At 45.6% G+C, this 25613-nt stretch overlaps 1 protein-coding gene across 10 annotated transcripts in view; it reads right to left on the bottom strand.

The window, feature by feature from the left end:
* Window positions 1-25613, bottom strand: part of Sept11 (septin 11) — a 122117-nt gene that overhangs the window by 67450 nt on the left and 29054 nt on the right. For 8 of the 10 annotated variants that reach the window (XM_005359511.3, XM_013350883.2, XM_005359513.3 and 5 more), the window contains exon 1: window positions 14635-14811. The exons of 1 other annotated variant lie outside the window; for it this stretch is intronic. In XM_005359511.3, coding sequence (XP_005359568.1) covers window positions 14635-14661 — 27 coding nt within the window. In that variant the 5' untranslated portion in view covers window positions 14662-14811. Of the gene's footprint in view, window positions 1-14149; window positions 14167-14634; window positions 14812-25613 lie in introns of those variants that run through there. One more of the 10 variants, XM_026785067.1, reaches the window with a different exon arrangement.

Here is a 25613-nt window from a genome sequence, read left to right as displayed (position 1 = left end):
AAAACCAGTAATGCTGCCTTTACAAGATGAGGTTCTATTTCTGCATCGAGAATCCTAGCTCCTTCTACTCTGGGCTAAACTAAGAGAAGCCAACCAAACAGGATCCTTTTATCTCTAAATCTTTTATCAAAAATACAGCAATAAGCCAGGCGGTGGTGGCACATGCCTTTCTTTAATCCCAGCACTCAGGAGGCAGAGACAGGTGGAGCTCTGTGGGTTTGAGGCCAGCCTGGTCTACAAGAGCGAGTTCCAGGATAGGCTCCAAAGCTACAGAGAAACCCTGTCTTGGAAAAAATAGATAGATAGATGATAGACAGACAGACAGACAGACAGACAGACAGACAGACAGACAGACAGATAGATAATTATTTGTATTAGATAACTAAGTGCATCTGAACATAAGACAAACCATTCATTTCTCCTTTCTTATAATTTGTTTTTATTTCATGCACATTGATATTTTGCCTGCATGTATATCCATGTAAGGCTGTTGGATCCCAGAGTTACAAACAGTTGTAAACTACCATGTGGGTGAGTGCTCTTAACTGCTAAGCCATCACTCCAGACCCCCATAACCACTCATTTAAAAGCAAATGTTTCCCCCTATTTAGTCATGTGAGGAGAAGCCACACACAATGCAAGCTAGCATATGGGAACAATAAGTTAAAAGGGATAGTTTTGTTAAATAAAAGTTCCTTTATCCAAAGGAACAGGATTGATCTTAAAAAGGAATTTAAAGATTAAGATATTATAAAAAAAAAATTAGTCATAGCCTAAATATTTGATTCCACCTCAAAACATCTAAACATTTGTGAGGGGCTTTTTTTGTTATTGTTTTGCTTTTTGACAAAGGGCCACGGCGTTTTCATCAGAAGAATTTGAACAAGTCTGCCTAGGATGCAATTCCAGTACAGACACACAGACATTGTTGGCGATTTCATTTATTTTACTAAAAAAAAAATGTATTTTGTCAGGCATAACTGGTGCGTGCCTTTCTTTAATCCCAGCACTGGAGTGGTAGATGCAAGTGAATCTGTTTGAATTCAAGGCCAACCTGGTCTACATAGTGAGTTCCTGAATAGCTAGGGCTATGTAGAGAGATCCAGTCTCCAAAATATGTATACATTTATATAGAACATATATTTACATATAACATACATATATATTTATCTATAACACATACATATATTTATAGACATAATTTATGTATGTGTGTCTGTGTAGGGGTATGTGTCTAGTGTAGGTGCTGGGAATTGGACCCCAGTCCTCCACAAGAGCAGATAGTGCTATTTAACCACTGAGCCTTCTCCCAAGATTCCAGACTCTGCTTAAACCCAATCTTTTCCTCCATCTTTTTGACAAGTTTCTTACCTATATAAAACTCACGAGTCCTATTATAGTAAAATTCTTACCCTGATGAATCTTTCCAAGCACCTCTAATTTAGAAGCAAGTCGATTTTCACACTTATATTTCATAGACTCACTGAACATGAAATTAAACCACGCACGTCTGATGACTTCTACAATTGGCATGAGCGGGTTTAAAAACAGACAACTGGTCCACCCGGCACACAACTGCAAGGATACAGCCGCTGCACCTGTTGCCCTCGGCTGAACAACTGCTGCTACCAGCGTGCTGGTCAGAGCCAGCTGGCATAAGCTGGGCTGGCCCGAGTGTTCTGAGGAGAGGGTGGGCAGGGCAAAACAGCCAGCAGAGTCAGAAAACATTCTCTTCTGAGTCTGACACACTGCCGGTCCCTGTGTGTGCCACTTCTATCCCAGCCTTAAACCCAAAGAATATTCCCAAAAGGACAGCCTAAGAAAGCTCTTGGTTCGCTTTCAATTACTGCTCAAATTCCATAATTAAAAAAAAATAAAATAAAATAAGCCTCCCTCCCCTTCTGATTACAGGAGACAAATCCCCTCCTTTATCCAAGAGAAGAGCAAGAGCTGAACGCCAATGATTACAGTACAAGACCCTCCAAGTCACGGAAGCTGGGCATCCTTGAGGCTCAGCCTGGTCTCATCAGAAACACTGTACACTTGCCAAGAGTCCAGAAGACAGGGCTAGAATCGCAGAAGGGTCTCAGTTATCACACTGGTTGAGGAAGCCTGTCAGAAGGAGTTAAGGCATGAGGTAGGAATGACAAGTCTGCACAGCTCACCCAGCCCTGAAACCAAGGACCAAGGACGGACCTTGGATCTGGTGTGGATGGAGTAGGACAGTGAGGAGGAATGTGGTTTGGGTTTCTTCCTTCTTGCCTGGGGTCAGCTGGGGCACAAGGGCTGCTGACTTACAGAACAGGAAACAGGAAAAGCCAGTAAAGAATAAGAACAACTCTTCAAGAAGGAGAAGGATTTCCAGCATGGATGAGGAAGGACCTCATGAACGCACGCACGCACGCACACCGCCTGAGCAGCTGTAGGCAGATACTGGCTGCTGAAGGCCAGTCATTTTTCTATTCTTCAGGAGCAAAGCTGATAGTGAGTGTGCACGCCTCTGTAAACAGCCTCCCTCACACCGGTGCTCATACAAGCAAGCTTAATTAAACTCAGAGGGTTAACTGTTTTAAGACATGAAAGCAGTAAGGTGACTTGATGAAAAGAAGAGGGATTCCAGGAATAGGAGGGGATGAGAGACACTAATGAAGGGGGTGAATAAATATCATCAAAATATATTATATAGATATGTGAAATTATCAAAGAATACATTTAATTTTTTTTTAAAGAGAGAGAGATCTGACAATATTTTGCAACATTGCCAGCTCCTCTAAATGCCTACATGAACCCTACCAGAGAATGTCAAAAAGTCGTCATCATCCACGACATCTTGAAACAGGGGTCGGGGAGAGGAGGTTGAGACAGGGTTTCTCTGTAGTTTTGGAGCCTGTCCTGGAACTAGCTCTTGTAGACCAGGCTGGCCTTGAACTCTCTGTATCACCAGTTGCAAGTCTTGGGGAACACGGTAGAAAGGAAGATGAAAAGACTATATAAGCCAGAAGGGCAGAAGTGTTGTGGACCACTGTCTCCCAAGTATGGCATGGCCACTGCACATACAAGCATGGCATGGCCACTATACATATAAATTCACAGTGGCTGTGATCACCTGCATACAATGGGGCCCTCCATACACTGTCAAGTGGGGAGGAGGGGCTCAGAAGGCCTCACCTCTGAGGACTAACAGCCCATTAGTTGCTGATGGGAGATGGAGGGTACTTTCTTCAACAATGTAGCCAAAGGTTGGGTGCCCAGGCAACATGGTATAAACAGCTTCTCACTGTGCTTATGAGCAAATTTAATGAAACCCATTGGTCATCAAAAAAACAAAAACAAAAGAATTGGTTGGCCAATACAAAGTGGCCAGTCCTAAAACCATTATATATATATGTGCATACATAAACACATATATGCAAGACTAATAATCAGAGGAGGCTATCAATTTATGGGGAGGCAGAGGTTTATGGGGAGGCAGAGGCACTTGGAAGGCCTGGGAGGAAGGGGAGAGTTACATAATCACGTTTTAATTAGCAATAATATCAAAATAAAAATTTTTTAAACTAAAAAAGAATTTTTGAAAAAGTAAAAAAAGATGTGAAAGTAGAAGAGAATGGATGGGGAATAAATGGGGTTCGCAGGAGTTGGAGGAGGGTAAGAAGGGTAACGGGGGTGACTACGATCCAATACATTACACACATGCACGAAAATGTCGTAATTCAACACATTACTATGTATAGCTAACATATGCTAAATGAAACGTTTTTTTTTTAAAAGCCCATTTCAGTTGCAGATCCTCAACCACACAGTTAAAAGCCAGTTCTAAAGCTGCAACTGCAGACAGCGAAGTAATTAGTCATTTCGATGGCTGAAACCTTACTGTCTGCCTTACAATCAGAAAATGCCGAGGAATTTTAGCTTCACAAGGAGGCAAATCTGACGAGCAACAATTAGAAAACTTTCTTAGAGGGTTCAGAGGTGACTGTGTGCCTAATTACAAACTCTGCAACCATCATTCCCTCAGGGAGAGGTGACTAAGAGGCTGAGGTGGGATGGAAAGAGCCGGAAAACAAAGAGATAGGGAACTAACAGACAAACACACTAATCCAAGGTAGGTGCGGGGCCCCAGGCCGCTGGGGCACACACAAGCCAAAGGGAACCAAGATGGGCGGAGAGATGCTAATTAACGCTGGGAGAAGGAGAGCACCGACGAAGGTGACACCTGCTGTGTGACCTTTCTAAGAAACTCTCCAGGATTTCACAAACAGCTGCTGGCTCAAGTAAAGAGATCATTTGAGCAATTATCCTAAAAACTCTTGGGCAAACAAACTAATCCAGGGCCTTAATATTGCTCAATCTTGAGACTTGCAAGGAATTCAGGCCTGGTATTGTCCACCTGGTGCAAAGCTCGTGACCAGGACGGTCAGAGGCCCTGTCAGAGGGAGCTACTACTGTCGCTGTCCTCACTGGACAGGGTCACGCTGCCTTCTGAACGTTTGTTTGACCCATAGGTTAGTGCTGCTCTCAGCTTTAGTCAGACAAGTTTCTGTTTGCAGTAAATTAATACAGAGATCCAGAACTCTTCAAAGGGCTAAGAAGTCATTGATGAGAGCTCAGCCCTGAGAGGAGGCATCTCTATCACTCACTCCAAATCCTGGGAAAGACTGCAGAAGATAGGAGAGAGAGGATGGGAGAGCGGGAAGAGAAAGAGACATTCTGACACTGTCTTCTTAACAGACATGGCTGTGGTATTCATGAGCTCACAAGATAAGCATCCTGCTACACATCACAGGGATGAATTACATGAGTCCGATCTTTATGCTGTGTTTTATTCCAAGAGCCGGCAATCAGAGCGGGCTGAATTAGAACCCTAAAGATCTATTTGTCTTCTATCTTATCCTTAGCCAGCAAATTATACAGAGAGGAAAACAAAGGCGCTCAATCATTCCAAATTGGACTAACAGGAAATGAAATTTACCTGAAATAGGTAAATCCAGTCTTAAATGAACGCTACCCATTTCCAAGTAAGCACATCTAACCTGAGAACTCCCAAAGAACTCTCCGATACACTCTCTTCTTTTCAGAGGCTACTTTTTACAAAAGTTTGATGCCTGCCCTCCATGAAATGGTGGTAAAAACCTAGGAAATGTTCAATTTGTTTGAGCATTTTGTTTGTTTGTTTTTCTAGATAGGGCTTCTTTGTGTAACCTGAGCTGTCCTGGAACTCCCTCCTTCTGTAGACCAAGCTGGGCTCAAAGTCACAGAGACTGCTGGGCTGAAAGTCACAGAGACTGCTTGTCTCTGCCTCCCGAGTGCTGGGATTAAAGGCAGGTGCCATCACTACCCAGAACTTGAGGATCATATTATCATCCCAGGTAGCCTGCTTTTATAAAACATTCAGATTCCTTTACTACATGAAGTCAAAGAGCTCCCCAGACAGGAACATATGTGATGTCATCCAGGTTTCCTTAAAAGGCGAAGACCTGAGACAGTCTCGCATGAAGGAGTTGTTTGGTGGGATGCGGTAGAACCTGAGTACAGACTAGACACAGTGAAACACAGGAGGAGAAGCTAGTGGACAATGACCGAGAAGCTAATCGCCCCTGCAGACTGAGGCTCATGAGGAAGCCTCGGAAGGTCGGTATCCTGTACCTCAGAGTTGTCCAACTTACTGGCTGAAGTGAGTCTCAAACCACCACCTTCCGTGCCCTCGGTCATGGATTCCTGTTGGGACAGCCATCCTTTGTGCATCCAGAGGTGCACATAGGTCAGGAAAGCTGAGCCTGAGCTCATCAGCACAGCTGTGACTCTCATCTACCTGAGGTTCACATAGCACCAGACCAAAGGAAGCCGTGTGGAGGTAGGGTCCACACGTGAGTTAAGTGCAGAATGAGATTTCACTTCTTCAGCCAATGTTGATAGGGAAGGTAGGTACACAACAGACATGTACACTCTGACACCCAGACTAAGGATACATGACCATGCCCAAGAGCTGCTCCAAAGCACTGCCAATGTGATGAGGGCCTGCTTGCTTCTTACCATTCATATCAATATCTGATAACCCCTTGTTATTTATTTACAGATTTATTTATTCATTTGCTTATGAGATTTTCTTTTTCTTTTTCTTTTTCTTTTTCTTTTTTTTTTTTTGGAATGGGCTCATTCTGTAGCTCAGGCTGGCCTCGAACTCACAATAATTCTGCTGCCTCATTTTCCAGAGAGCTAGGATTAGAGGTACACTACCACCCCAACTATTCATTTAAAAAAAGATACTGTAAATGGGATGATACAATGTTGCAGTCAGTCACTAGTGTGGGAATTCAAAGAAGAAACTGGCCGAAGCCCACATACAATGGGAGGTTTATGATGAGAGCTGGAATGCTTACTTCGTGATTCAAAGGTGTGCTAACTGGAAGACGGGGCTATACCCTTCCAAGGCTCAGTTCCCGCAAAGTGAGGAGTTGGCAGTCTTAACTTTGAACCCCGCCATCAGCACAAAGCTGTTACTACCTCAACATTCACTGCCCCCTGCCCCCCACCAACCACGTCTTATAGTAGACCATCAAGGTATTGCTGTAAGCATGGTTGAGGAAGCTAAATCTTTTTTTTTTTTTTTGATTGTATTGAACTATACATTGCTAAATCTTCTCATAAAGGACTGTTGCTAGTCTACAAAGGAGATGAGTAACTTGCCTGAGGTCACAGAGGTTGGCACATCCTGCTGGAGCATCCTGGTTTCAGAGACTGCAGCTGTCCCCCCGAATGCTGAGGCTGCCCCTCTCTCAGCAGAGGGAGGCAAGAAGAGGAAGTGAGACATCTGCATTTAGGACAGGCCGGCTGGGAACGGGCTGCTTTGGATGCCTCCCAAGGGAAATGATTCTGTCAAGCAGCTGGAAATCCTAATGGCCTCACAGCTATTTCCCATCGAGTAAAGTCCCAAGCTGAGGCAGCCAGCAAGCAGTACAGAAGGTCTTTCGGAAGGTCACCACATTGCTGGGCGATGAAGCCACTGGAAGCTCTTCGCGGAGAACAACAGACGCCATCACTGTATGCCCTCAGTTCGCTCCAGCTGTTCCTCCTTATTTAGCTTTCCTTACTCCTTCGCCATCATCGCACCATGACAAGCTGTGATCAGAACAGGCTGAGGAGAGTGAGGACGATCACTAAAGACCAATTTTTTTTTAAGGCTCTGAATTCAATTCAAGAATCCTGAATGAGCCGGGCAGTGGTGGCGCACACCTGTAATCCCAGCACTCAGAAGGCAGAGGCAGGCGGATCTCTGTGAGTTCGAGGCCAGCCTGGTCTACAAAGGGAGTTCCAGGACAGGCTCCAAAACCACAGAGAAACCCTGTTTTGGGGAAAAAAGAAAAAAGAAACTAAAAAAAAGAATCCTGAATGAACAATGAACCTTTGCTGAGTAAATCAATCTCTCTCTCTCTCTCTCTCTCTCTCTCTCTCTCTCTCTCTCTCTCTCTCTAATAATAAGGACCCTTGGCTTCACGGATGATCCAGAAGATTCAGTGCATAGCACACTATGGTCAATTGTCATTCAAAATACTTGCTGCTTCTCCCTGAAGGACCAACCTCCCATCCCATGGCTCGCAAGCTTGGCCAAGTAACTTCCAGGGCTACTCTTTACCAGACTACTGTTCATCCTCATCCTGATGAGTTTGAGATGATCATTATTTTAGCCAATGAGATCCAAGGGCAAGTGACCCATCAAAGGCAGCTCAGGAGCCAGGATCTTTCTGCTCTGCCACCAGACACACAAGCCTGGGTTGGGTGCTGGAGTCAAAACAGACCAGCCCTCAAAGATGTAACTGGTAAGAACCTTCAATGAAAAATAACTCTTTGCTATGTAAACCACCAAACCTCAGTCATTTTATTACGTCAACACACTTTAACCTAATGGATACAGATGGTAGGCCTGTGTGCATATTGATCTAAGAGCTTTGGTTCCTCGTATGGCTCAAATGTCAAAATGTCACCCACAGGTTCACATATTTGAACACCTGGTTTCAAATTGGTAGCACTATTTTGGGAGACTGTGTAAGCTTTCAGAGGTGGGGCCTAGCTGAGGAAGTGGCCTTGAGGGTTGTTACAGCCTCGCTCCACTTCCAGGCTCAGAATCTCTGGCTCCTGGTCCTCCATAATGTGAACAGGATGCCATGGAGCTGGCCACCACCATCCCTTCAGCAATAGGTCAGTCTACAGCCCTTCAAACCTTGAGCAAAAGGCAACCCTTCCTCCCATCACTTCTTGTCCACAGCAATAGCAAAAAGAACCGTCCCATCCCAAAGCTTTACCCACCAACGAGCTGCCTCAAACCAGGTGAGTGACAGCTCGTGCCTCATTTTCCTGTGTAAGTTACTTCTCACTTGTCTCTCATACACACACTCTGTGGGCTGTGTATTCTGAGAATAGGGGTATAATTGTTTCACCAGAAATTTGAATAAACTAAAAAAAAAAAATCAAGATGCTACCAGACATGGTGACACATATTGTAATGCCAGGACATGGAGACAGAAGCAGAAGAACTGTGAATTTTGAGACCACCCTGTGCTACTTAGCACTTAGACACCTAGTTCAAGGTCAGTAAGACCCTGTCTCAAAAAAAACAAAATCAAGATTCTGAACAAGTTCCTCATTCACAAAGACTTTTGAAGGCTGCTTTTTTTCTAAGTTTCAAAATCAAGTCAAAACAAATTCAGTGGACACTCTTAATGAGATTCACAAATGTATATGGTATAAAAATACACAAATGAGATGGGTATTAAAATTTAAGGGAAGGTTGGTCTTTAATACAAACTCCTATTCTCATAGGATCCAGTGGGCTTTGCGATCCTTTTTCTGCTAATCCCAGTTGCAGCTAAAGTTCCCGGATCTTCAGGTTTCTCCTCTAAGGGCTTGGTGTGAATCCTTTCTCACGCCTCCTCGACAGAACTTGACCGTGAGGAATTAGTAGTCTGCTCATTTTCAGTGTCTTCCATCCACCAATCCAAGACTACGAATAGTTTAGGCTGGGAGCAAGGCATGAATAGGATATAAAGTATCCAGAGAGTAGCAACAGCGAAGCCATGTCTACATAAAAACACCTGCAGGACTTGTACCTCCTGCCTCATGTCAGTCCACTCTCCACCAACCCTGAACGCTAACAGCTGAGCTACACTAGATTGCTTCAAAAGGCTCTCTCTCCCTTCCAGAGATCACTGTACACACAGTTTATCCACGCGTGTCATTATAACTTATTACAAGCTTATTGACACTTGTCCGTGGCCACCTTGGACTTGATTTCCTCGCTCAGTCCTGCTGTCAGGAAAACAATGCCACCAGAGTTACAGGACTGGAGCCCTAACAGGCTCGGCCCAGCTACTTGGGCCAATACCTCAATTAAAGAGACAAACCACAATAAGACAAAGGGACTATGTGTGAATCACCGCAACAATCTTGGCGCTTGCGCACAAACAGTGAGAGAGCAACGCCTGATAAAATAGATAAAATATTGCAGAAAAATATGACTGTTTTCAATTTCTAAGAAAATTATAAATTCTTCCCCAAGCAATGCTACTTATCAAAAGAAATAAGCTAAGTTTCATACCAATTTCCTTTTGCACAACAGAAAAAAAACAAAGCTTTGTGTGTTTGTTTTGAAAAGAAGTCCTACTCATAGGGCCCAACGTTACCTTCTTGGAGGATGACTCCTTCCTGCTTTTTCGAACCTCCTCCCTCGCTAGACACACCACACTCCATCACACGGGGCCACAGTTCCAAGAGTGTACAGACGGCGTCTGCACTCATGACTTTCGGTATCACTGGGCTTGAGAGCCGCGCTCCCATTCACGGGTACTGACACTAGAGAAGTTAACATTCGACTACAGTCACACCAGGGAACACACTCCTGATTTCTAAGTCAGGCCAGGGCTGAAACAAAGCAAATTTTATTTCTGATCACCCAGCAAATTCTTTTTCGAATCCTGCCTGTGTCACCTTAGCCCGTGTATTGTTTTTGTGTTCAACAGAAGCGGCATTGACGGACTGCCAGCAGCAGCAGCGCTGGGTGGGTCGGGAGAGGTATTGTTTAGTTGGAAAAGTTTTCTGTCAATCTAGATTTAAAAGACAAGGAGGGTATCAGTTAAATTATAAAGTAGGGCCCCTTGGGGAAAAAGGATAAAAGTTTTAGATTCTCTCAGTCTTACACAATGGTTCAGCTTTGCTGACCCCAACTGTGACAGGTGTAACCAGACCACAAGAGACAAGTCCCAATTGGGGGAAGAAAGTCTAAATGCAGCCTCTCTTCTCCCTGAAACAAATTAAGATCCCATAAAGAAAAGAAACTGAAGCCCGCTCCGGAGTGGCATCTTCAATGGGGGGAAATGCTTAGTGCTTTGGCAATCAATCAAAGCCGCCTCTCCAAATCGTGGCAACATGGAGTCCCGCCATCATTCAACCCTTTGTCCTGACCGAGACACACAGTGGCCCATGCCCAACACTAAGCATCCAGTGTAAAAGCGTTTAGATGGTCAGGCTGGGCCAGGCACACAGTTTGGTTTCTAATTAGCAGTTTAAGCAAGATGGGTTAGGCTTGGGGGAAATAAACCTCCAGAAGTTGGTGGAAGGCCGCCACCTGACAGTGGTGGGCGTGTTCCTTCACTGACCGGATTCCTGAGCCCCACTTCCACAGTGGTATGGACACATTGCTAAAGATCATTTAAAAGATTTCTTTTAAAGAAATTAACTGGTTCCCAAGCAGTTTTAGAAGAAGCTTTACTGCACTTTAAAGCGTTCTTCTGACTCTTAATCGTTGACACTTTTTGGTCCTCACCGTACAAAGCTCCCATCACCGGCTAAAGCGTTATGATGGTTTAGAAAACTCCCCAGCCAAAGTCCACGCTTCGTATAGATGGCTCTTCCCTGGCTCTTCTCAATCCATCAATCATCCATCAATCATCCATTGTTCACCACAGGCATCAATCCCGAGTCCCCCATCTGCCCTCACATTTTCAAATCTCAGTAATGTCAACTTAGAACAAAAGGGAACAGCACGTCATGGTCCCTACTCCTTCACACAAGAAAACCCCCACCTCCTGAGGAGACAACCCCCACATCTTGGAGAGAGGCAGTACCTTTAAAGCTTTCTGAAGTGATTCAGAGGAAAAAACGCCACCTGATCCCTAATAAGCATATACTTCCTTTTTCCCCAGTTTACAAATCCCATGTCACTTTAATACACAGGGATTTCTGAGCCTTTTAAAAATGAATAAATACAAATAAGTAACTGCTGCAAGGAAGAAGGGAGCTTATTCTCCGCAGCTGTACCCCAAACTCCAGGGACAGAGACCAGCACGAAGCAGGCGCTCAAACGTGTAGTAGTAGTATCAAATGGGAAAACAAATAATTTGGTTTTCCATTTCTTTCAGCTCAATGGATGAAAGGGCAATTAAACAAATTCCTTAAAGGCTGTCATATGCCACTGGAAAAGTTAAAACAGAGCTTTAGCTAGGGGAAAAAAAGAGGCAATATTTCTGCACTGGGGCAGAAACCATTTCACTCCTAAAGTTCTTCCCAGGTCCCAGACACTGTAACACAGATGACCTAAAAGAGAGCACATGCATCTACACAAGGCCTGGTTCCCAGGCAGAGTAATCACCATGCCTTGTTCAGAATCAACAGCTGTTTTGGATTGTGGACGCAAAATCCCTAATCCATCCAAAATGGAGCCATGGCCTTAGGAGAGAAGCCCTCCTGCTACTCTAGGTGCACTCTGGAAACAGCACGTGTGGGGTCTTCTCAGGGCCAAAGCCTGGGGCCAGTGGGCAAAGGAATGCAGATTAAAAATGGAAGAAAGAGCATCCCATCCAACTACGGCCTTTGCTCCGTCACCAAGAGCACGTCTCTCTACCTAAGACACGTGTGAATTTAACCCGGAAATTTAAGCAGTTGGAACTGAATATACACATTCCATAATATAGACAACACAGTATTTGAAGGACAGGGCAGGTAGCTCAGCGGTAGACCATAAGCACAGGGACCTGGACTTAATACTCAGAATGTAAAACCACGCAAAAACCAGGCCCTCATACAAGTGTTTCTGTTCATTAAAACTCAATTGTCATCTACTGCAAATGTCACACTAGACTATCTAAAACCAAGAGCGACTTACTAAAAGTCATTCTTCTCTCTGGACAGGAATGGTGGTTTGTACAGGCAGGAGAAAGTTTTGTTTTCCTCAACTCTTTTTAAAACGTTTTAATAAATTCTAAAGAAGTAAGGCAATTCCACTTGTGAATAAGTCCACTTCGGGGTGGCTCTCTCCCTTCTCACCCCTTTCCCTTCTTTTGTCCAAACCCCAGGGCAGATAAAGGGACTGGGGAGGTTGAAAATTTCAACACTAGAGAGGTAGCACAGCCAGCTCGGAGCTGGGTTCGGAGACCTTTCTGCAACGCTGGAGCTGCTCTGCTGAAGATCTGCTAATGAAGTTTCAGAGGCCACACTCAAAAGATCCCCCAGGGCAAACAGTCCAACGAGCCCATGCAAATGTGTCACACTTTCTTAGTAGCCTCCGAAGGGGCTATACAGCTTCCTAGTTCATTCCAGATCACACTTACAACTGGGGGTGGGGTGTCTTGTTTTTAAGTTTGAAGGAATGTGATCTTAATTCCAGTGACAACACAGGATATGCATAAGAAGCCGCCTTTTCTGTATACCCATACTTTATTATCTGAATGCGAGGTCTTACCCGAGAACTCTGTAGGATTAAGTTCACATATGGCTGGCAGACCCAGATATGATTACAGCCACACAACTAAATCTTAAAGCCACATATTGTTCCTATTTAACTGACATATATGAACCTACTAATTTATTGGAAATGTGCAACAAATTATTTCTTCCACCTCCCCCAACCCTCAAGAATGCACCCGCAATAAGTGTTGCTGAAAAAGACACCCCCTACACAGGATACTTGCATTCCCAGACGCTTCCTGATGCATCTAAAACATATATTGTTATTTTAGTCCTTTGAATCTGTGCCCTGAAAATAAATGTGGTGAGGGCAAGATTTAACCTTGGTTTCTAAAGAGATCAGTCCAGAGACTATGCAAATTCCCTCAGTAATGACTGCCTAGAACCAATTAACAAGGGCATAATTTGTATAAAGAGGAAGACAAAATTCTTAAGACTATGTCATGAAACAGAGTTTAGAAGACATAAAAGATCCACGCTATGTCATGTAATAGAGTTCGAAAGGCCTAAAAGACCCACAGGAACACTTAGCAATGACCAAGGCACATTTTCTCACCGTGGAAAAAGTCTTTCAAAGCACCTCAAACAGCAGAAAAAGCAACTGAACCACCAAATGGAGGTAGGTGTTGCAAAGGGTGACCCCCCCCCCCATGAACTTCCTGCAGGGCTGAGACTCCTCAGGGGTGCAGAGAGGTGCAGGGAAAGGGGAGCCAAGAGTCTGAGCATCTGGGTTTCGTAGCTTTCAGCTTCTACCTAAGACTTTTCTCTATATCTGCAAATTGTCAGGCCACCACCTGCAGCAAGCTGCAAAGTTCGAAAGGGAAGAAAAAGAAGATGGGGTACTAGACAGGGGAGGACCACACGGGAGGCGCCCCAAGGGCAGACCAGGCAAAAGTGGGCTAAGATCGTGGACAAAGAAAATGAGAAAAAGAAAAGAGGACTCCGCCTTTCCCACTGGGCTGGGCTCCTTTCAATAAAAAGGAAAGGCCGCCGCCACCGCCCCTTCCCTCCCTTTCACCCAAGGCTGGGAACAAGACCCTGAACTACATCCTCAAAGTACCACTCGGTCTGGCTGGCTCCAGAGTTGCATATACTCCAAGAGGCGCGGCCCGCGGCGTGTACCCCGGCCCAGAGTCCGGATAGGAGTATCCCCTCCCTGCCTTAGGGTGCTGGGGCACTCCTCCTCCAGGCACCCACCCTTCCTCGAGCCCTGCATTGACTACCGCCGCCCCCGGCCTGCCAGCCACAGAGTATTTCAGGACTTCCACCCACCCCGAAAGGGAGCCCTTTGAAAACTTTGTGTGTGTGTCTAGGGCTTTGTCCACATCCTGGGCAGGGCCGGGTCACCCGGGTGGGCGCTTGAGGGTGTCCGGAATTTCACAGTACACCGGGGGTAAGACCACGGAAATCCCACCTCTTGGACCCGCTTCTACAGCCGTGTGACACAGCGCTTCGGCTCCCAATTCCCGTGCCCCGATCGCCCCCGGGGCGCAGGAGAACCACGAGGAAACCCTCCGCAGCCGGCGCCTTCCTCCACGATCAGCAGCCGAGCGGCGTGCGCCGGGAGAGGGAGGTAGCTGGGGAAAGCAGCGGCTCAAGCTACTCCTTTAAAGGGCGCCTCGCAGAGGGGTCTTTTTTTTTTTTCTCCCGCATCCCCGAAATAGGGGCGCGCCAAGAAGATCCACTGTTGCATGAGGTAGGCTCTGAGCCTGCCGGCTCCCCAAGCTCTCCTCCGCCCCAGATGCGCGCCTAAATGCATGCACACACCCACAGCCCCAGCAGCCACCACCCAGAGCCCCCTTCTGGTTCCCGCAAGTCTCCACCCGCACGCGCCCCAAAGCGGAGCCCACCCGGCGCCCCAGGATCAGCACGCTGGGGAAGCGAGGCCCCGGCACTCACGCTCGGTCTCCCCACGGCTACGGCCATCGCGACTGCGACTCCGGCTGTGCCCGGCTGCTCTCCGCCGACACAGGCTGCTGCTGCTGGCGCCCCGGTTCCCGCTGGCCTCCCCCGCGCCTCCCTCGCGACTGCGCCCTGCTCGCACCCAGCTCCCGCGCGCCTCCAGCCGCATCTGCTGGCCCGCGCCGCCCCGCCCGCTTTATTCCAGCAACATGGCCTCCCGCCTGGACGCGACCATTGGCTGCCTCGGGACGGGGGTGTAGGGAGCTTCCCCGCCCCAGCCAAGCGATCGAATGCAGTGGGCATGCCATGATCCTGGACAGCTGGCAGGAAGAGAACCTCTAGAATGAGTCACCTTCCCTTTTGTGACTTTCTACTGTGCCACTAGGGTGTCCCGAGCCTGGCCTCTGCCTGCCTCCCCCCACTGCAACACGTGCTGGAGTCCGGGTAAAAACCTAGGCGCGGAGGTCCCAACCCTGGGCTGCCACGCGCTGCGCGGAGCCGGCACCTGGAGCTGCTATCGGGTGGGGCAGGGAAGCGAGGGGACCACCGGGAGCAGGGGCTGCATATGGAGGAAAGTTGCTCGGGTGACACGCCGCACCCGGTGGAACCCGCTTAGAAGGTGTGGTGGGCAATCCACTAGGGCAGAGCGTGCCCCACAAGGAAAGAATTGCCCGTCTGCTGGGCTTCCCATCAGAAAGGAGACTAAACCAGCTGCTGGAAGCCGTCGCTGTAGCGTGGGGACCGCTTTTGGAGAGGAAGAAGCTGTAGTAGTTGGTGCCGTGAACGACCCAACCTTCGGCTGCTGAAGATAGGAGAAAAACTCCGGTGCCCGCTGGAGAATTTAGGTCGTTGTGGGCTTGCTCCAGAGCGTTTTCCACGGTATCACTGGAGAGGTCGCTGGTGCGGAGAGGTCAGCCGACGTCATTAGATCCCCGGAGACAGACTCAATGACCCAGGGGCCGGAGTCATTGCATGCTCAATCCTGGCTGCCAGGTGTGGGGCGAAGGAAAGGCGCAAAGCGGTTGACAAGTGGGTGCGACTCAGCGGCGCGTGGGACTGGGTAGCTCCTCCACCATCAGGAAGGATTATTCCAACAGATGATGGATCATTAGTGTCAGGGTGGCAGGCGATTATGATGGGTCCTTGTGCATGCATCTGACATAGGCTTAGGCTAAACAGTGAGAGGTGTCACTCTCTGTACATTCTACGGGGAACCTATGACCACAAGAGGCTAGCTACTTGATTGAGTTGAGGAAACCAGGTGGGTTGAGGCACTGGGAAAGAGGCACTGAAGGGCTGTCTGTATTCAACCCACGTGCATGCGCCCTCAAGGGAAACCAGGTCTATTAACAAGCTGCCTCTTTGAACTGGGCACCTCAGAGTCTGACCTGAGACTTCAAACATCTAAGTTTCAGAAGGGCGTAAGTGTACCTCTCCTGTGCCACCCACTGTGGGCTGCAGGATTCAGACACCCTGCCCAGCCTTCTGCTGAGGATGAGTGGCCCTGCGGCGCTGGCTCGCCAGTGGCTGATCTGATGCTGGGCTGCTCTGATAGGTGGGTGAATCCCACCCTTAGCAGAGGAACCTAGAGAAGAGTATGACGAAGGAAGGGTGGGGGCTCTATCATAAGGCCTGCACTAACTTCTGTTTTGATTGCTTTCTGTTCTATAGACATCAAATCTTTTGAGAATGGGGACCTCATTTACGCCAAACAAACACAGTACGCAAAAACCTGTCAGGGTTGTAAGATATCACATGGGTGGGTGCCGTGCAAGGACGCTCAAAAGCAAGAATTCCTTTCTTCTGGCTCTAATGACTTCTTGCTCTTTGGTCGAGGTGGGGATATCGGGGCTGGTGGATAAGAGGATATGTATAGTTTCTCATCCAAACTTTAAATGTCTAAGATTAAAAAGGGAGGCTCGTGCTGTGTATAACTTCACATGGCAACAGGCAGGATATGACTGACTAGCATCCTAGCCATTGCTGCAAATGAACCAGGCAGTTGAGAGGTTGCCATAGTAATACACATGAACTCAGCCTAAGAGTATGTCTTTGTCTTCTAGCATCTAACACAAACCTACAGTAGTTGCCTCTGAGCCAAACAACTGCCATCTTGGGGCATTCAGCTGTGCCTGTTTTAAAGACCATCCCAGCTGCGCCTGTTGACTGTTTGCATCCCCTCATGGTATCCAGCCACCCACTACCATGTTTTCTGTGTACCTCTGCCTTAACTGCACTCGGATTTTTTGGAAGGGTTAGAGTGTATAGGATGGAAAGATTAGGAGAGAGGGAATCAATCTTTTGGAAAGCCTTTATGGGTGATGTCCTTTGTCAGTATGGCCTCAAGGAAGAAAGCACCTCCCTCCAATAAGCACCTCCCTTCACCTTTGGTCTAGGGAAGCCCAATAAACTCATTGGTTCCCAGAGTGAACTTTGGTAGAATGGGGCCTCAGTTTATCTCTGGACCTTAGGTAGATGTTGTTAGCATCTCTCCCTTTAAAAGAATTTGAGCAACACGACAACACTCAGTAAAGTTGAATGATCAATAAATATTTACATAGTCTATAAATGCTGAGTCACGTTTGGATGGAGATGGAACCAGGGACGAAGGCTATGAACCATCGTCATTGGCATGGGCAGGATTCAGTGAAGAGCCCAAGGGGTGAGTAAGCATAGAAGATTTTTAGAAAAAATAATATAGTGAATGTTTGACATCGTTACTCATGTAGGGTCGATCCCCCTTTTTAGTGGAACCCCTGATTATTTGGGGAGCTTTTCAAGTGAATGATATACTTTGGTAGGAGGTAAATGTCTCTTCTAAAAGATTCCTGAAGGTAAAGCATTCATCCGACCCTTCATTTCCTTCCCTCAGAGCCCTCAAGAGATTACCTGAGCTGAGCTTGAGGAGTAGACACTGCTAAATTTGGATCTGGAGTTAAGGGACGTGAAGACAGGACTTATGCATTCTAGAGCTTATTGTTATTTTTAAGTAAGTTATCTAGGTTGTTTCTTTAGCTCTCCACTTTCTTATTTAAAATCTAATGTAAGAGCACTTTGACAGTACAAGAAAGAACACAAAACAGATTATAAACAATACAGTTACAATGAGAAAGACACAAAACAAATACAAGAAGATAGACTACAAAACAGCCTGGTCTATGTAACCAGTTCCAGGATACACAGGGCTACACAGTGAAACCCTCTAAAAGAAAAAATAGAAAGAAAGAAGAAGAGTCAGAAACCATCACTACATTCCATTCAGAGAGTAAAACACTAGGTTCTGAACTCCTTCAATATTGTGTTAAGATATTCAACAAAAAGTTTTAAATACATGCAAATTAGAGAGGAAAACTTGAAACTTTTTATTAATTGATGACATGAATTTATACAGAGACAATCTTAAGGATATTAAACCTAATAAATGTGCTCAGCAAGGATGTATAGGATACAAGATCAATACTCAAAAAATTAATTGTATTTGAACACATTTGCAATGAACAATATGAAAATAAAATTTAGAAAACACTTTCATTTATATTCACAGAAAAATAAATAAAAACTTAGGAAAATGGTTTTTGGTTTTTTGAATTTTTTAAGATTTTGTTTATTTATTTATTATGTATAGTATTCTGCCTGCATATATGTCTGCATGCCAGAAGAGGGCACCAGTTCCCATTATGGATAGCTGTGAGCCACTAAGTGGTTGCTGGGAATTGAACTTAGGACCTATGGAAGAACAGTCAGTCTCTTAACCTCTAACCTACCTCTTCAACCTTATTTTTGGCTTTTCAAGACAGGGTTTCTCTGTGCACCTCTGGCCACTTTGGAACTAGTTGTGTAGGAAAATGGTTTTAAAGACATGCAAAAATATTTCTGGAAGCCGGGCGGTGGTGGCCCTCGCCTTTAATCCCAGCACTCGGGAGGCAGAGGCAGGCGGATCTCTGTGAGTTCGAGACCAGCCTGGTCTACAAGAGCTAGTTCCAGGACAGGCTCCAAAACCACAGAGAAACCCTGTCTCGAAAAAACAAAAAAAAAAAAAAAATTCTGGAAACAAATTTTAATAAGACACTGTGAATTGAAACCGGGATCTTGCAGAGGGTTTGCCAGGCAAGCATTCCTTAATGAGATAAATCCCACCCCAATTTTTGAATCCAAATAAATGGAAAATTATTCATGTGCATGAATTGAAACCCGTGAGGTGACATACTCCATGCTGATTTACAGAGTCAGCACAGCCCTCTCGGCAGCTCAGTTAACCTGTGGGTAAAAACTGGTGCTTCGATTCCCCCATTCCTGTACAAGTTCAGAGACCCCCAACAGCCACAAGTTCCAAGACTCACACTCCGGGCTTCAAAACTTGACCACAAAGCAGTAGGAGCCACAGTAGCACAGACAGATACAAGATAGACCCGTTAATAATGGGATAGAGTTAAGATCCAAAACAGATCTCTGTCAGCTGTCAACTGATTCAACAAGGATGGTAAGACCATTCAGTGGGGAAAGTGTATGCTTCTTTTGTTTTTGTTTTCTTGATTTTTGTTTTCTGATGCAAGGAGAAACAGCAACTAGGTACAGTTCACATTCATTAGGACAGCTATAATAAGTCAGGGCATGGTGGTGAAGGCCTTTAATCCCAGCATTCCAGAAGCAGAAACAGTAAACAGTGAGTTCGAGGCCAGCCTGGTTTACATAGTTCCAGGATAGCCAGTTTAGAGAGACCCTGCCTCAAAAATACAAAACAGAAAACCCTCAGGCTCTGACAGTGTGTTGATGAAGACTGAGAAAAAAAAGGTCAGAAGCTTCATAGACTGGTCCTATGGATAATGGTGCAGCCATGACACAGTTTGAAAGGTTTTTAAGCACAGTTATGCTATGACCTAGAAATGTCACTTCTGGATAGATGTCCAAGAGAAACGAAAACACATCCACAAGGCAGTGGGTACAATGACATTCACAGGGTTCAACACTATAGCCAAACAGTGGCAATAACCCCATCAACTGATGAACAGATAATATACGGTATAGCCATACAGTAGAGTATTTATTTTTCCATAAAAGGGGTAAGTACTGATACATATAGTACATGAATGGACCTTTCAAACATTATGCTATGTGAAAGCGGAGAGTCTCAAAAGAGCCCTCATGGTATGACTCCACTTATATGTCTGAATCTGGAGACAGAGCGCTCATTGTTAGGGAAGAGAACGCCTGGAGACTAAGAGGCGTGGGGCTTGTTTCCGAGAATATGCGGAAACTCATTTCTATGCCTAAAGGAAGCACTACCCAGCTCTCGGCCACAGTATATTTGGCCTGTTAAGTTTTACCTGTGTGTACGGTTCCCTTGGATGACTTTAATTTACTTTTCCTTCATCTCTGATGATGTTCAGCGTCTACTTGCCAAGGATACACTTTCTTGGATGTTGTATCCCTTGCTTCCTATTGGGTTTTGGGTTTTTCAGTTTGGTTGGTTGGTTTTGTTTGGTTGTTTGAAACATTGTTTCACTCTGTAGCCTTGAAAGGTTTGCACCTCACTAATCAGACCAGCCCCTCAACTTGTGAAAATCTTCCTCCCTCTGACTCAAGTGCTGACATTAGAATCACGGGCTACCATGATTGGCTCTCCTGCGGGTTTTTTTATTTTTTTACTAAAGATTTCTGTTTCTTCCCCGCCACCGCCTCCCATATCCCTCCTCCTCCCTCAATCAACTCCCCATCTCTCAAATTGAGTTTCCTGTTGTTTTGCATTCAGTACAGTGGCTGCACCTTAAGCAACAGCTGTCCCAACCCACAATTGCAACTCCTTGGCTACCAGCAGCATTCGGCCATTAGGGGCAGCAGCCAGGTGGTAATTCGGTTCCCTCAGGCACCGGCTCTTTCACAATTGCTAAAGGAAACATCTAAATCTCTATCCCTCTGTAGAACTCAGGATTCAAAGATTGAGGTGAAATCCTGCTGGCAAGTAGCTAACCTTCTCTCCTTACTACAGGCTCCCGAATAAATGGCTGGCCGCCTGCTCAGCCCCCACTAAAGAACCCTCGCTACACATGGTTCCTCCCTACCACTTCCTGTCAGCTAGTTGCTGACTCAGCCTCCTGACCCCAGGCTAATTTTCTTTAATCAAGCAAAAGTAACACTTCTTTGCATCCTTAACAAAAGCAGTAGAAACAAATGTAGCATGCCTTTACCCAGCTAAAATAATATTGCACAACCGTTTCCTGTTAGCTTTGATACAAGCCCTCTAACAGGTATCTCTGAAAAGTTTTTGCACCCCGATAAGCCCCTCCACCGATGCAATAATCTGAATCAGACCAAATCAAATTGAATTAGATAAAGCTCAGGTTTAATGGATACCAACGCCCCCGAATGGCCTTCCAGCCCTCCAGAGAAGACACAGGAAAGGAAGTCCGAACACGCGTTTGTTCTCTGGGGGGCAGTTTAAATACCCTGTGGGAGTGGTCTTGAGCATCTCTGGGGAGGGGTCATCATTTGGCAGGCTTTCTCAGGGGTGGAGTCTGGACTGAGGCAACTCCCAGGAAAGGGGGCTTGGGATGGAACTTCCACCCAAGCATTCCAGACTCTTTGGGTATATGGATGCCAGGGGCTGGGTGACAGTTCCGCCCAAACAATGTCCTTTACAGATATTTACTCTGGCCAAAACTTGGTGTTTCCTTTTCTTGATGGTCAAAGCAGAGATTTTTATGTGACTTTTTTCTTTTATGGATTATGTTTTGGTTTGGGTTCTGTATTTAAGGAGTCTTTGCCACCTTTATGGCTATTTTCTCTAACTTTCATTGTTCTCAGGATTTTTATGTTGTTCGGTTATTGTTTATTTGTTGAGGCCTCCACCTCCTGTCTGCTGTGATTACAGGTGTGTACCACCACACCTGCTGTATTTCTTGATAAGCTTTATGTCTGGGGCTGGAGGGGTGGCTCAACAAATGAAGGCACTCGCTGCCAAGCCTGTCAGCTGGAGTTTGTTCCTCAGCCCTCATGTGGAGGAAGAGAACCAGCTCTGCAGGTTGACTTCTGATTTCTTCATGTGTGCTGTAGTGCGCGTGTGCACACACTGACACACACATGCATGAGTGCACAAAATACATAAATGTAAAAAAAATCAGTCTATTTTCTAGTTATTTTGTGTTTAATATGAGGTAAGAATTAAAAGGGTGATGACAATGTAGGGAAGTTTCTCCCTCCCCTGCCCCGTCCTTCTCCTATCCCTGGATCCCTTTTGTACCTTTGTCAAAAATGCATTCAGTAGAGGTTAGGGGAAAAGCTTAGTGAATAGCTCGCTGTTCCTGCTTGAGGACCAGAATGTGAATCACTGGCTTTGCCTCATTGATCTCCGTGCTTTTCATCATGGTAACTTTGAGTGTTGAACACAGGAAAAGCGAATCCTCCAACCCCTAATCCCCTTTCTAACTTATCTGGCTACCCTAATTGCTTTACCTTCCCACATACATTTTATAGTGTCTGCAATTCTATCCCAAATGTTGGGATTCTCGTTGGAATTGCATTAAATCTCTAATGTAAGGAAAATTAACCTGTAACAGTAGCAAATATTCCAGTCATAAAATACTCTCTGTTGCAAAGAAGAAGAAAAAGGAGAAGGAGTAGGGGGGAGGAGGAGGAGGGGAAGGGAAAGGGGAAGAAAGAAGAAGAAAAGAATTATTATTATTATTATTGTTATTATTATTATTATTATTATTATTATTATTATTATTATTATTATTCAGGGGCTGTGGGGAGCTGGTCCAGTGGGTAAACTGCTTTCCAGACAACGTGAGTACCCATGTTCAGCTCTCCAACACCCATGTAAAAGGTAACTATCACAGCATACACCCATAGTAGTGGTGCTCAGAAGCAAAGGCAGGGAGATTCTGAGGGCTCTTGGCCTAGCCAGTCTAGACAGTCAGTATGCTTGAGGCTCAATAAGAGACCCTGCCTCAAAGAAGTATGGTAGACAACAAATGAAGAAAGGCACTCAATATCAACCTCTGGCCTCCACAGGCACACGCAGTCACATGTGCACATGCGCACACCCTGCACCATATACACACACATGCAAAATTGTTTAGCTGGGGATATAGGTAGTTGATAGAACAATTTCCTAGCATATGTGAGTCCCAGGGTTCAATCCATAGCACTGAAGAAGAAAAAAAAAGCCAATAAATACAAGTAAAAATTAAAAATAAAAAGCAAAAACAAATAGATAAATACAAGTAGAAAATTATTTAAAACTCACTGCCGAGGCATGCTTGGCTATGTTAAATTTACTATTAATTCTCAGACTGTTCCCATGGCTTTTATTCTCTTTGAAAAATCAGGAGTGGATTTGTCCTTGTCAATCCTCTTGTGTCTTAGTTTTCCAAAGCTGACTAGTACTGATGCTCCAATCATCAGGTGGCGTCTTTTATGGATTATTCACTTAGGCCTGGACACTACCGCATTTAAAACAGTTGGTTGCTTGTATACCATATTGGACTTCAGTGGCCTTATAGCCAGGTATTATGACATTCATTATGACATTCTTCTCAAAGGTTTACCTTTTCACACTATCCTATGGGCACTATATCATCAGCATCCAACTGGACTTTCATCCTTGGTCCCCCTCTTCAGGCAAGTATGACTCGGGAAAGAAAAGGCAAAATTTAACACTTCTTTGCACTCTTTTGAAAAATGAAAACTACCTAACCCTATAAGGTATCTTGTGGGTTTGTGCCACTCTTTAGTGCTTTAAAATCTATTTGCATGAAGAGTTACACAAAGCAGCACACTCCCTGGGGTCTGATGACATAGCCTGCTGGCCACTGTCCTTGGCAGCCAGCCCTGGAGCAAGATAGTGTCCCTTAGCTCTGTCATGGCTCACTCCTTGAGAATTCCTCTCTTCCTGGGACCAGTAGTCACAGGATTATTTTCTCATGGGAGTGGAAACTTTACATAGTTAATCTCTATGCCTACTAAATATTGCCCCTAGACTAAGGTAACCGCACATAGCTGGACATTTGGGCAGCAATCGTTTCCCTCTCACCCAGCCTCCCCCGCACTACAATCAGCCACTGTCTCCCCTCATCAGTGTCACCAGATGATGAGCTCTGATGCACGAGGACCACTCTGCAATCTCTTCTCCCTTATTGATGGCCCGGTCCTCTGAGTGAGTGATGTCAAATTTCCTCTGTTTAGCTCACTCATCACCCTGGCTTCTTCATCTACCGATGCCTGTGAATTATGTTCACATTTTGTTCGTTTTTCCAACTTCTTTTCCTTTTCCTTTGCCATTAATTCTACCCCAATCTTAGATTCCTGCAATAATCAACATTTCATGTGTCCTCCTCCCAGGGCACCAGTCTTACCTGGGCCAGCAGAAGCAGACATTGACTGGTTGGTGTGAAGGATTTTGACAGATTGTGCCTCATTTGATTACCATGCCCTGTAATATTAGCACTTGGGAGATAGAGACCGAATCATCAGGGGTTCAAGACAAGCATAGGTAACGTGAAATGGGAGGGAGGAGGACAGAAATAGGGCCTGATGTATGCCTATAGGACCAGCATGAAGGAAGGAGATTGAATGAGGAGGCTGTATTGTGAGTTCAAAACCAGCCTCTGTAGTGAAATCCTGTCTCAAAACCATAGCAACAATAGTAATGGTTTGTTAGTGTGAGATTCACCTCTATATGCTGTGAATATGGTTTATTACCATTGGTTAATAAAGAAGCTTCTCTGACCTATAGCAGGGCAGAATAGAGCTATGGGAGAAAACTAAACTGAATGCAGGGAGAAAGAAGGTGGAGTCAAGCAGATGCCAAGTACCCGCCAAAGGAGAAAGATGCCAGAACCTTATCAGTAGGCCACAGCCTCATGATGGGACACAGATTAATAGAAATGGGTTAATTTAAGATGTGAGAGCTAGCTAGGAATATGCCTAAACTATTGGTCAGTGTCATAATTAATATAGTTTCTGTGATTACTCAGGTCTGGGCAGCTGGGAAACAAAAGAACAGTCTCTATTTACAGTGTGTTTGGAATTTCTACTTGCCACAGGCTAGATTCACTGGAAGCCTAAATGAGGGAGGATTGTCTAGATCAGATTGGCCTATGGGCACGTCTGTGGGAAATTTGTCTTGATTGTTGATGTAGGAAGACTTAGCCCATTGTGGGCTACACCATTCCCTAGGCACAGGAAATGGTGTTGAGAGAGTTAGATGTAAGAACCAAGTAGCATCACATGTTTCTCTGTGCTCTTGGCTGTGGGTGTGATATGACAGTTGCTTGAGTGATTTCCCCTCACTGCTGTAGGAATTCCTACAGCCTTTAAGTTACCCACGTACTTGGGCCTGGCCTCTTATACTGTAAGTGACGAGGTAAAGCACACATCCAGCCTCTCTTCTGGCTACGGGATTTGGTCATAGCAGAGGACTGTCATCTGTGGATCTACCCCTAAATAAGTAACCCTCTATTTTACTCAATTCTGAGCTAGTGTGGGGTTCTTTTAAGCATCCGTCTTCATCTAGCACCCCACGTGGATCCGAACTCCACACCTACTGGGTGGACCGGCTTGAAGCCTAACCAGTCCACAGCCCAGAAAGTCTCCCACCCCACCCCACCCACCCTGCCCACCTAGTTTGCTTTTACCTAAGCAGTTTTTGTAAAAACTTCTGCCACCGCGAAGCTAAATGCATGCGGAGACTTGGAAATTTCCTAAGCACGCACCGCCCCCTGCCCCCCTGCCCCATTCCCTGCCACATTCCCTGACTGTTCCCTGCCACTTGGCGACTTGCTCAGCTTTTAGTTTGTACTCCAGGCTCCTGAGTTCTGGGCTTCTTGCTCCATGTACAGAATTGATGTAATTGCTTTTAATTTGTCAAGCAAAGCATATTTCTCAGTATTTAACCAGCACCAAGGCCAAAAAAACCAAAGCAGCTCAGGACTGTTCGTGGTACCAGGTTTGTCGCTAGTCGTGACTCTGCAAACACG

Source organism: Microtus ochrogaster, linkage group LG1 (assembly GCF_000317375.1).
Source record: "Microtus ochrogaster isolate Prairie Vole_2 linkage group LG1, MicOch1.0, whole genome shotgun sequence".
NCBI lineage: Eukaryota > Metazoa > Chordata > Mammalia > Rodentia > Cricetidae > Microtus > Microtus ochrogaster.
Note: the sequence above shows the minus strand (reverse complement) of the source record. Positions and strands in the feature narration are given on the sequence as shown.